General features: G+C 39.1%; 2 protein-coding genes across 2 annotated transcripts; one reads left to right on the top strand and one right to left on the bottom strand.

The window, feature by feature from the left end:
- The first annotated feature begins 6 nt into the window (after positions 1–6).
- LOC141434216 (DNA replication licensing factor Mcm3-like) lies at positions 7–5,346 on the top strand. Its single transcript, XM_074096583.1, has 7 exons — positions 7–28; positions 715–805; positions 1,250–1,465; positions 1,893–2,033; positions 2,533–2,634; positions 3,210–3,349; positions 4,010–5,346. Exons 1-7 carry the CDS (start codon positions 15–17, stop codon positions 4,209–4,211), a joined length of 906 nt encoding a protein of 301 aa, XP_073952684.1. The 5' UTR covers positions 7–14; the 3' UTR covers positions 4,212–5,346.
- ppan (Brix domain-containing protein peter pan) lies at positions 5,339–12,006 on the bottom strand. The gene is made up of 10 exons (XM_074096572.1): positions 11,646–12,006; positions 10,994–11,146; positions 10,556–10,726; positions 9,440–9,562; positions 8,813–8,874; positions 8,552–8,705; positions 8,188–8,288; positions 7,091–7,219; positions 6,318–6,424; positions 5,339–5,907 (listed from the first exon to the last, which is right to left on the bottom strand). The coding sequence occupies exons 1-10, from the start codon at positions 11,829–11,831 to the stop codon at positions 5,390–5,392; spliced, it is 1,704 nt and encodes a 567-aa protein (XP_073952673.1). The 5' UTR covers positions 11,832–12,006; the 3' UTR covers positions 5,339–5,389.
- Positions 12,007–12,668: the final 662 nt, after the last annotated feature.

Genomic DNA, 12,668 nt, shown 5'->3' on the forward strand with positions numbered 1-12,668 from the left:
AACACGTGCTGAGAATGCACAGATACAGGTACGCTTATAGTGGGTCTACGAGAAGCGTGAAAAAAAATAGTTTAAAAAAACGAAATAACATTCTGTTCAAAATTGCATTTTCAAACAAGCTTTTTTTGCTGATTGTACTTTTTGTTGCCTGTATTTGCAATCTCATCCTCTACTAACATGGTTATCACATATGTATACCAAATTTCATGTCAATCCGACCACTGGCCGTGTGTCAAAATGAACTTGCAAGATTTTACCCAAATATATCAACAACAAACAGTGCAAGTTCAATAAAAGCTTGCAAAAACACTATATGATAAAGCCGCATGGTAAACCTGTGTAACGGTTCATCATCAGACATATTGCCTTGAAGAGATCGCTCTAAGGCGATAAGAGCGCTTATTGCTTACCTTGCAAAATATTGTTGATAATGTTTATCTGTATTGCGTTCTTGTTCAGTAAAGAGTAATTGTATTTTATATGATTTTGGCATCCATGAAAATGCTGCCAGAAGTGGGTACGCACTCGGTTCCCTCCTCCAGATCCAGCTCTGGCTCTCGTATGTGCTTGCCATTATAATTTAAATTTGGCCATTTGAGTCTTTCAATGAGGCTGGCATAGTCACACAGTGCACTTAAGCCTCCAGAAAACAATAGAAAAATATAAGTAACGATTATTTTTTTCCTGTTCTATATTTCTTTGAATTTTCTACAGAAATCCAAAAGAGCAAGACGGAGAAGTGTTACCCATGGGGTCGTCAGTGGAAATGCTGTCCACAGATAATCCTGACAACGACGAAGTCGAGGTGAGAATGAGACGGGCATAAGGTTGAAGTAGACATATATTAAAACACTGTTTGCTCTCAGGTTTTAGACGACCAGATGGCCTAATGGTTAGAGAATCTGACTACGAAGCTTGAGGTCCCGGGTTCGATTCCCGTGTCGGGGCAGATATTTGTATGAAAAATATGAATGTTTGTTCTCGGGTCTTGGATGTTTAATATGTATTTAAGTATGTATCTCTATCTATATCTATATAATTATATTTATCCGAAGCTTAGTACCCATATAACACAAGCTTTGCTAAGCTTACTTTGGGACTAGGTCAATTGGTGTGAATTGTCCCGTGATATTAATTAATTTATTTTATTTATAGGTACCCGTACAGCATACTGTCAGATCGTCCTTTGTTTTCGAATAACGTCAATTTCAAGTGACCTTTGATTAAATTTACTCCTCTTTTCATACAGGACACAGCAGAATCAATCTACGAGAAATACGACCCCCTTCTCCACGGCAACACTCGGAGCAAGAAAGAGCGTATACTGAGCACAAAGTTCATGAGGAAGTTCCTCCACATAGCTAAGCTCATGAAGCCCAAACTGACGCAGGAGGCGTCGGACTCTATAGCTGATGAGTATGCGAGGCTTAGGAATCAGGATATGATGGACAGTGATGTCGCTAGGGTGAGTTGTTACTTTACTACTAGGGGACAGTAGAATTAGCTCGTTGAAGTGGCAATGAGCTGGCCATATGGCATGAATAACAGATGTCGTTAAGGCCGAAAAATTCTCGAATGGAAACCGCGGATCGGCAAGCGCAGCGTAGGACGTCCACCAACGAAATGGGCGGATGACCTGGTTAAAGCCACGGGTTCACAGTGGATGCAAAGCAGCTTGCAATCGCAGCAACTGAGGAAACTGGAGGCCTATGTCCAACAGTGTGGACGTCCTACGGCTGATATGATGAAGATAAAGTCAATTTACCTACAATTCGCGAGAAAATAATATATGTAGTTGTTATTGTTAATACCATCTAATCCTGGGATTCTGAAAATATGGACCTTCGGAAAGTAAGGCCTAGTTCAATAAATTACTAGTTGATAAATTATAGACGCAACCAGTGACAGCGCGTACCTTGGAGACCCTGATCCGCCTGGCCACAGCGCACGCCAAGTGCCGCCTCAGCTTCGAAGTGACCCAGGACGACGCCCTCGCCGCCATCGAGCTGGTGCAGTACGCTTACTTCAAGAAGGTGAGGCTTTCAATGACGATGGACGATAACACCGAACACCATACGATTTTACGGCAATAGCTAGTCACCTAATTGCAAACTCAACTATTTTTTTTGTTTTTAAGCAACTAAAAATCTAATTTAGCAGTTGGAAATTAATTTGGTTTCTAGGGCTAAAACAAAGTGTTTTTTAGGGTTCCGTACCTCAAAGAGAACCCTTATGAACACTTTGTTATCCGTCTGTCAAGGCCCCTTTTCACAAGAACGCTTGTAACTGAGAAACCTATAAGGTACTTCCAGTTGTCCTATAAACTTGAAATTTGGCGTGAAGATAGCTACCACAACTTACTAATAAGGAAAGTCTGAAAACAGACGAAAGCAAATTCCATTCCTAAGCAATCCTCATTTCAAAAGTAGCAAAGCGCTTTGAGACAATGGTCCGAATTTTAACAACATAACGATGAAGTCGCTCTACATGATTGGTCTCAGGGTGATGAAACGGACACATTTATTTTACCAGGTGCTGACTAAAGAGAAGCGTCGAAAGCGCCGCGCGTCCGTCGACGAGGAGATTTCGGACTCCGAGCCCAGCCAGCCGAGGGCCAAGAGATCGCGGCGCACGGTCAGTAGTGACTTATGGCACCGCAGGCAGCGAGTGCTTTGCATAATTAAAATCTTTGGTGTAATGCACTGTTAAAAGTTGTAGTAGCTTTATGGTTGGACCTATGGCATGGCCTCTCAAACAAAGGATCATGAGTTCAACCTCGGGCTCGCACCTCTTGATTTTTGGAATTTATGTACAAAACTTTTACAATTCGCGAGGAAAGCATTGTAGGTAATAAGGAAATTCCCAATCCATACTGGGCTCGCATGGGAACTACACCCCAAGCCCTATCTATAAGTGGAGGCTTATGCCTAGTAATTGGATGTACATAGGCACCAAAATCATCAGGAGATATCAATCTCCCTCAAAGAACACCACAACATGTTTACAATCGCTGCTCTGGAAATGGACTAACGCGGCCATTGATGTTTTTATCTAGAGCGCCAATGACTAATGGAATCGTCGACGGCGTATTTACAATATGCTTTCTGGCTTGCCGTCCCGCTGACGCTAATATTATTTAATACGAGAGTGAGCGGGACGGTATGATACGCATTTCGAATTTCGTAGTAGCCCCTCTGATCGGTGTGCAGGCACAAGGTGGCGAGGGCGAGGATCCGTTCGCGTACTCTTCAGACGAGGAGGCGGAGCCGGTGCTGCGCGCGGCGCGCGCGTCGCAGCCCGAGCCCACGCCGCGGGCCACGCGCTCGCAGACCGCCATCGAACCCAACAGGTCAGTACTTCTTTGTTGTTCGTGCTTTTTTTTAGGGTTCCGTAGTCCTAATTAGGAACTTTCATAGCTGGGGTTCCCAATGTTATCAATAACGCGACACGAGTCCGCCTTTACATGTCGATTGTATTTGTTTCTTTTATTTGTAAAAAAACCCGTAAATCCTTGCTGATTTAACTAAATAAGATTTTGAAAAACACATTGTTAATGTTTGATTGAAAAGTCGCCGCTCTTATATTTATGACAAATTCCATGATCTGATATTAAACGAGGGCGTATGCGGGAACTAAAAAAAGTACTGAATTCTAATCTCATCTGTTTTAATAAGCACACAAAAAAGTTACGCTAGCTGACGCGGTTCTCACAGAGCGAGTGGACGCCTGTTGAAAAATAGTATGAGCAGTGTTAACTGCACGCGTCACGTGCGACGAATTTTACCTGCACCCGCGCCGTTAAAGCCAGCAGGGCTACTACGAAACTCGAAACTCTTATCGTACCGTCCCTCTCGCTCTCGTATTAAATAGTATAAGTGTCAGAGGGACCGCACGACACGAACTTCGAGTTTCGTAGTAGCCCTGCAGAGCCAAACCGCGATATCGAAACAATAAAGACTCCATTCATGCCATTTTGACTACGGAAGCCTCAGTCTTATCCTTGTCACAGGCTGGCCCAGTTCAAACTAGCCCTCCACGAGTTGTTCCGCGAGGAGCGCGCCAACTCCCTCCCGCTCTCTCGCATTGCAGCGCACGTCAACGAGAAGTACTCGCACCAAGTGTTCGACGCGGGAGAGGTCCAGGCGGCGCTGGATCGCATGACGGCGGATAACCAGGTCATGTTAGCAGATGATATTGTATTCCTCATTTAGACATTACTATATAGTTATAGCTGAGGACAGAGGTCGGAAACCTGCGGCACGCAAGTATTGATAGTTGGATAGATTTCTGGGTAATAAAGATGATATTGTATTTAGTAAGGCAGTTAAATTGTCAGAAAATATTGGACTCGTGTTTTTTGTTTTGTCAATCAAACAAAAAAATACAAAGGTGCCGCGTCAAAGCTCTGGAATGGGTAGGTGACCATAATTTTTTTATATGTCCATAATTATTTTGTTTCAGTTATGAAAAAAGTGTATTTTTTTGTAATTTAACTGACGGGCTAATTAGAATTAATAACCTACAAACGGCCAAGTCAAATTTTTGATATATGAACATCAAACTTTATGTCATTTATGATACTCTAGTTCAAATTACAATAAGTCCTTTGTAAAGAACTCTGGGCGTTAGGAAGACAAAACAACTCTTAAAAATCATGTGATCGACCGATGAGCGAGTACCACGTCTATCTCTCATTTATCTAATTATAAGTAAAATATGAGCGAATACTAATAAATTGTAAGTGGGCTCTTGCGTCGCAAAAGGTTGCCGATCCTAGTTGTATGATAATGATTTTACGCAAAAGGCGTAATTTTAAAGTACGGCCTTTTGGTAACGGGACAAAACGGACTTTTTGTGCGTCCAAACTGATCGTCTTTTAACCTGTCCTCTCCCAGAGGCACAAATTTGTGCCCAAATTCCTTTGATAATGCATCATTAAATGTCATCCTGGGAGATGATAGGTTAATGCATTGCCCGTAGTATCGGTTAGCCACTGGTCTGGACGACTGAGCAAAGAAACGTCGAGCGATGTCGTTGCCCAAGCCTTTACTTTACCGTTGAATAGATTAGTTTAGTACCCACATCACTATGGCCTTATTGCCTTTGTTTGAAAGGTAATGATCTAAATTAGTGTTCAATTAATTAAGATACTAAGTGCTTTGAAGCAAAGTACAAAACTTTCATCACATTGTTTTTTGTAAACCCGCCTTTTAAGAAGCGTTTTAATGCGGCTTCATCTTTTTTACGTGTTTATTATTAGTTTGTTACGTCCTAAGTTAAGTTTGTACTAAGAACTGCAAAATACATGCATTTTGTATTAAAATCGGAATAAAACTGATTTTTTAATATTTCTAAGTTTTATTTACAAAAAGATCTATAAAACAATTTATCACTTCCTATTCTTTCCTTTGCTCTGTTTCCCAGATTTGAATTTATTAATTTTGCCTCCAAAAACTTTTTTAGGTTTGCCTCCATCTTTGTTTACTCTCCCCTTATTTCCTTGGAAATTCCTTCCTTCTTTGTTATTAAACTTTCTTCCACCTTCCCGATCATTCTGGAAGTTTCTACCGCCATCTCTATTTTTACCATGAAACTGTCTTCCACCGCCTTCCCGATTATTCTGGAACTTTCTTCCTCCGCCCGCACCTTCCTTATTCGGGAAATTTCTTCCACCTTTGCCGTGGGAATTTCTACCTCCTCCGCCATCTTTATTCTGGAAGTTTCTTCCACCGCCTTCCTTGTTCTGGAACTTTCTGTTTCCACCGTCTCGGTTCTGGAACTTTCCTTCCTTATTACCGTCCTGGTTCGGTTGGTATTTCTTCTTGAGCTTTTTGTCGAGTCTCATTTTTTTGAATCCTCTTACCGAATCATCGTCGGCTTTGCGTTTCCTCGGAGCACTGAAGAGATCTGTTAACAAATGCAAAAGGGTATTCAACCATTGAAACCATGGTTTATAAATACTGGTATTGAATTAGAGGTAGGGGTGTCCACTAGAAAATATATATTTATATTCGATATAATTCGAATGTCAGTATCGATATTCTCCGATACGAGTAGATTTTGAAAACATCAATATCGCTGGGAATTCTCGTCTGTACGACAAGCATTCCCAGCTCTACCGTTTTTTCTACTTTTATGTGTTCTAATTACAGCCTATTTAAATTATATTTCGGGGCGGCGCCACGGTAGTGAAAAATATCGGAGCATGCACTCTTGTTCTCAACGCATTAGAGTTCATGCTTCGATATTTTTTATCACCTTGGCTGCTCTGAAGTATCTGATGGCGACTCTATCTTGACATATAATAGCCATTGTACCTTTGTCGGGCTCGGCGCCTACTTCTTTCCTGTAGTACTCGGCATCGTCATCGGCGTCGTCCGAAGCGCCCGCGTCCTGGGACTCCGCCGCCGCCAGCTCCATAAGCCTGAAAAATATTAATTAATAAAAACGTGCCTTTAAATAAAGTGCAAGTGCAACTAATATTGCAAGAACAAAAAAAGCACCTCATATAAAAATAAAAAATTAAAAACTAGTAAATAAAAGCAAGGACTTGTATTTGGCCCTTAAAGCGACTCAACCCCAAAAAAAAAATTGCAAGTATAACAATGAGTGCTAAAAGACAGGCGAAATATCGCTATAGGGATGGCGTTAGTATCGTGAGGTTTTTTTGACGTTATGTCAAAAAAACTTTACGATTCTAACGCCATCTAGCGATATTTCACCTGTCTTTTAGCCCTCATTGAGAAGCTTCCTGGGTAAAAAAAAAACTATTTAGTGTATCGTCAGTTAGGTATCAGAAAACATTGGACACATTTTTCATTTTTTCATTGTACTTGTAGTGTCTACTCTTGTATCTGATATCCTGTCAATCGTTCAAAGGTTAACTGGAAGAGATCCCTTTAACTTTAAGGGATAAGTTCGCCTTTGTACATATTATCCTGTGTTCTGTTATTTTCATGTGTTTTTATGTACAATAAAGAGTCTTACAATACAATACAATTTTTTTTACGTTTTCCTAGCTACTAGGGCGCCGCAATTTGAAAAAAGTTAGGACTTATTATTCCAAAAGCTGTAATGTAAAATATCTCACCTCTGGCTCTCAGTGCCCTCCTTTTTCTTCTTGATTCCTTCTAGAGCCTTCTGTTTCAGTTCGTCCTTCTCGCGCTGCTTGCGTTTAATGTTCTCCTCTTGCTGTGCTTTGCGCTTCTCTTTTTGTTTCCTAAAAATAATTGAAGTATTAAACACTCGTTTGAGTAGTGGGAAGAGATTTCAGAGAACCTACATTAGAGTAGAAATTTATTAGGCTATTCACCACCACCAATCAATCGACACACTTTTTATCAGCTGTCAAAAATTATATTATATGAAACTGATTTTGTATCTGTCTGACGTCACTTATTATGCCAATTTTTAGACTAACTAGTAATGATAGACAAGAAATTTGCTAAGTATACAGTGTGTGTGGCCCAGAACCGGGGATAATATTAAAAACAGATTCTATAGGTCACCAGTAATTAGATCATGGTTCCACTTAATTAAAATTAAAACTTAACTTTTTTTTTCTAACAAATTTAAGCGTAAATTCAATGTACGCCATCCTAGAACCCAACTGACATCGCCTGTCACACTACAAATATTAAAAATTTTGCTGTCATTGCTTCATCGAATAAACTTTAAAGTGTAATAAAAATAATAAAACGAATTATTTTTTAAAGTCGCTGAACCAATGTTGTTCAGTTTGACGAGTACGATCTATGTTTTAGTTATTTGCCCGTGTTACAGGCCACACCAGGTATTATCTTATTATGTATTTTTATTATTATGAGAGGGAGGCAAACAATTTGAATGACATTCAAAAATTTCGTTCAAAAATATGTACATTCTGTACGCCTCCTATAGGTAGTCGAGTCTCACGATTCACACATATTCGTTTGAGTTAAACATAACCGCCGGGTGGAAAGACTGTCTGACTGAGGGCCTACTCCGAAATTCTAAAATCGAAGTTCGTATCGTACCGTCCCACTCACTCTTATAAGTGACAGAGGGACGGAACAACACGAACTTCGATTTTCAAATTTAGGCAAACTCTTCGACAAAAAAATCTGATTTAGGACGTGTTAATGGCGAGATAGGTCGACGGTCGTCATCTTCTTAGAGATCCCCGACTTAGACTTTATTATAACTTACTTCTTTGCGTCTCGTTTCTTCTTTATAGAAGCTTTCTCTTCTTCAGTCTTTTCAACGAGCTCGTGGAACAGCACTTCCCCGTCCATTAGTCCATCTTCAACCTACAATTGCGATAACGAGGGTTTCAGAATACACAACGGGTCTACATTGGAATCCATACATATTAAAAACCAGATCATTTGCCACAACTCTTTTTTCTTAAAAACTATAATTTGTTTTATTCCTGATTGTTATAAAATTAAATAGCAATATCAGTTCCTAAAAATTTTATGGCTCTAAAAAAAAGAGTTATGGCAAATGCTAATTATGACAAACATTACATTATGGCTTACAATGTCATGTATTCCGAACGGGATCGTTTTACCTTGATCAGCTGTAAGGATATGCGAGGGCCAAGTTCGAACAGCCGGAGCGCAGACTTGGAGTCGGCGGCGGCGCCGCGCGACGCGAGACTCTGGGGTAACACCACCTGGTGGGTGGGGTCGTCTTCGAACTCGCTCTCTGACATCAACGCCGCTCTGTTAGACGACAGATTAATTTACTTAACTGTTGTATTTCCGATGTGGTCAAGTATATATATTTTTTTAGGGCCCTTTTATATGGCGTAGCATCATTAACAACTTACTTTTCGAAGAATTCCGACATATCCTTGCACCGGTTCAGATTAGGTATTTTACCTTGGACTACCTGAAATAAATAGCTAAATAAATAAATTCATCCCAGAAAATTTAAAAGTTCCCGCGTGATAGTGAATAAAGTAAATTTGTCTTAATCATAGCGATTTTTACATTAAAAAGATCATCTATCAATTAGCAAAGGTAGCTAGAGTGTTATAAATTGTAATTTACCTCAGAATTAAAAGTACCGTAATACACAGGCATAAATATTAAAATAAAATACATGGATCGACTACACATGCTCACCTTGAAAATTAACCACAGATTGGTTCGAAATAAGTCAGGCATATCTCAATTACTAACACGTACACACGTACATATGTGAGTGACTTGTATATCCATACTAATATTATAAATGCGAAAGTGTGTTTGTATGTTTATGTGTTTGTCCGTCTTTCACGCCGTAACGGAGCGACGGATCGATGTGATTTTTGGCATAGAGATAGTTTATGGGCCCGAGAGTGACATAGGCTAATTTTTATCCCGGAAAAATGCACAGTTCCCGAGGGTCAGCGCGGTCAGGCGGAGCCGCGCGCAAAAGCTAGTCTTATTTTGATATTTCCGTCTTAATTTACCTTTTTAGTGCCCTTGTTGAGTCCAACGGGGATCGCCCTGATGACGTAGTGCCGGAAATCAATTACTTTAGTTGACGGATTGTAGTTCATTAGCACGCAGCGCCTTATGTTTTTTAATTTTACCTGTAGTTCAAAATAACTGTATTAAAGACTATACCCGTGTAAGGGAACAAAATATGCCCCTGACGTTATTAGCCAATGAATATATCATAATGCTAGTTATTAATCTGCCAAGTTTTATCTCATAATTATTGACAGTTTCCTTGCACTGTCACATGAAAGTTTTTTTTACTTTTCAAAATTTCTTGAAAACTACTGGTTGTTTCTTTTGTGATTAACGTATGTTGTTAATGGCATGAAGAGGAATAAATTCGCAAAACACAAGATGTCTCTAGGTCAACATTAACTTGGTCATTTTTGAGGTCAAATATTTCAAACTTTTCTTTTGACACTTGTGAGTCAGCAACACCCACCATTTTTTTTACACTGATGTGACATCTCTTTCCGTACAAATATATATTGGTCTGAAATCAATTGGTTTGGAGCAACATGGTGATTTTCATTTTAAATTAACTTTTAATGTAGATTTGGATAGTGTAATCCCTAGAATGTACTCCATAACGGACTATAGGTATGCTAAATAATCTGTAGAATAATGAAGATTTATATAAAATATCAATATACTTGTAGTATGTGTATACCTTGGTGATGTCCTAGGCTGGTATACTCAAAATAAATAAAAAATACCATGTTGCTCCAAGCCGTAAAAAGTAAACTAGACTAGTGTATTTCAATACAAAAATGTAAATGTTGACATAGTTTAATAGGGGACACCAATTAACATTGTTTTGTTTACATTTAGTTGAATAATTATCCAAACCAAGTATAGTATTAATGATTATAGGACATTAAGCTCAGCTTCAACCGATCCCTAGTAATGCTTTATAGGAGTCAACAGGTACAGTCACCAGCACCAATATCTGACACAACAAGCGTGCATAAATATCTGATACTCTATTTCTAGGGCCGGAAGGATGTGTCAAATATTTTTGCACGCTCCACTTTGGCAGATATAAATGCTGGTGACTGAACTCAATTGACAAAAAAAATACTTACGCTTGTTATGTTAATTGTTGGGAACATGTTTTGGAACATGGTGGCCATCAGTTTCAAATGCATGCCTTCTCCGGAAAAACTGTTGAGGACAATGAGTGGTGCATGCTGGAAGGCCTTCATCATAACATACTGCTTGCGGAGGGAGGATACCACATCTCGGGCCAGACTGTACTGAGAATAAGAATAAATTTATTTGTTAAAATTCAGCACAATACAATAAGAAAAAGAAACATGCTCGTTTTCCATCCAGTCAAATAAAAAAAAAACCTTACATAATCTTAATAAATAAACAGCTGAGGTGATCCTAAGTTCCAAGTATTTCAGAAAATATTGTTGTTAATGGTAAGTAAACATTTCCGCAAACCAGATAATCAACAAAAATGTTTTGATGTCTTGTAACTTTATTTATATGACTATGTTGTAGCATAAAATACTTACATTGTGTAACTTGAATGTGAGGGTAGGTCCCCTCGGCAGCCTGGCCAGCCGCATGTACGACCCAAGCTCAGTCTCAGTAAAAACCATCATGTGCGACACATGTAGATACCCAGACACTGACAGAAAATCTTTAATGGTATTTTTTTTCCGTTCCTAAAAAAATATAATAATAAATAATAATAATAATAATAAACCGTTTAATTCTGGCAACATGGCCCATACAATAAATACCTTACAGACTAACATACATATTATAAATAAAACCAAAATGAGGTGGCTGGTATTATGAATGTTAGATGTGTTTAAATATCAGAAAAAAATATATAGGCCAAATAAAAGCAAAGATGGGGTTCTATAAATGGCAAAGAGAAACTGACAAAATAAAACTGTAGACACAATGACAGCCAAATTTTGCCAAGAGGCCAGTGCTTACGCATAGAACGCGAGAAGTAGTTCTCGTTTCCATTTTTACTTATTATTAGGTTTGAGACTGTAAAGGTCTTTTAAAGAGTAATTTCAAAAATATTGAAGTATGCAAAAATGAAACAACAAAGTAATATAATAATCAATAGTATTAATATAAAGAGAACCCCAAAATAACATTAAATGCTATCCCTCTTTTTTAATAAACATAAAACGACAACAATCTTACTTTAAGTTGAGACGCTGTAAATGGCTCCATAACCTTTCTGAAGTCCTTCGTCAGATCAATGAGGTCCTTGCCGCAGTGCCCGCGGTGGATCACGAATGAGTGCGGCGCCTTTACCAAATTCTCGGGCTCCAAACCCTGCTTCGTCGCACTGTTTTTCTTCGCACATTTTCCTTTGCGCTTACCCATTGTTTACTTAACAATTATTACTTATCCGAAGCAATTACACTTAAAAGTACGCTTTCTTAGGTGTGTTTTATTAATACAAATAACAGACGCATATTTTAACAACAAAAAAGAAAAACGTGAAGTTTTCTCTCTGAATTTTTAGGTTATAATCCAAAAACGCACACGAGTTTGACAGTAGTGGTAATGACAGTGACAGTAAACAGGTGTGTTTTCGTAACGTATGTCTATTTCATAGTCCGTATTGGATTATTTTGCTTTTAATAATATTTTTCGTGAGTACGGATATATACGTTTCGTACAAAATTACTTGCAAAATTAAAGCCAATGCCAATGATATTACATCCATCCATCCCAGCCTATATACGTCCCGCTGCTGGGCACAGGCCTCCTCTCAGAACAAGAGGGCTTGGGTCATAGTTCCCACGCGGGCCCAGTGCGGATTGGGAACTTCACACGCACCATTACATATAAACAGGGATATCATTGGCCTATGCTGATAGATAACATAGCGACTGTCATTTAACTACCGCAAACTGTATGATGGGCGTGGCCTCTCACCGCGCGTACTGTGTTTCGTGGTTTCTATGTTACGCAAGTAGTTACGCACACAGTTCTTGTCAAATCAATATGCATATTGGACGAAGGTGTCAATAGCTTCGTGACGATTGAAACGTGTCTTTATGAACACTCGGACCGTGTATATTTTTTCATCACATTTGCGAGTATAATTTTATATTTGTAAAAGAAAAAATATAATTCTTCCAAATATTGGCGATACGTTAGGCTGCGCTCTTGGCAGTGCCGCCCTCCGCCTCCTCCATGTAGTCCTGCAGCAGG

This window comes from Choristoneura fumiferana, chromosome 13 (assembly GCF_025370935.1).
Source record: "Choristoneura fumiferana chromosome 13, NRCan_CFum_1, whole genome shotgun sequence".
In the NCBI taxonomy this organism is placed as follows: domain Eukaryota; kingdom Metazoa; phylum Arthropoda; class Insecta; order Lepidoptera; family Tortricidae; genus Choristoneura; species Choristoneura fumiferana.

Coding starts and splice junctions, on each gene's coding strand:
- ppan (XM_074096572.1), bottom strand. CDS start 11,831: ATGGGTAAGCGCAAAGGAAAATGTGCGAAGAAAAACAGTGCGACGAAG. Junction 6,425..7,090: donor GAGGGCACTGAGAGCCAGAG/GTGAGATATTTT, acceptor AATATTTTTCAG/GCTTATGGAGCTGGCGGCGG. Junction 5,908..6,317: donor AGGCGCCGAGCCCGACAAAG/GTACAATGGCTA, acceptor ATTTGTTAACAG/ATCTCTTCAGTGCTCCGAGG.
- LOC141434216 (XM_074096583.1), top strand. Junction 806..1,249: donor CTGACAACGACGAAGTCGAG/GTGAGAATGAGA, acceptor CTTTTCATACAG/GACACAGCAGAATCAATCTA. Junction 3,350..4,009: donor ACCGCCATCGAACCCAACAG/GTCAGTACTTCT, acceptor TCCTTGTCACAG/GCTGGCCCAGTTCAAACTAG.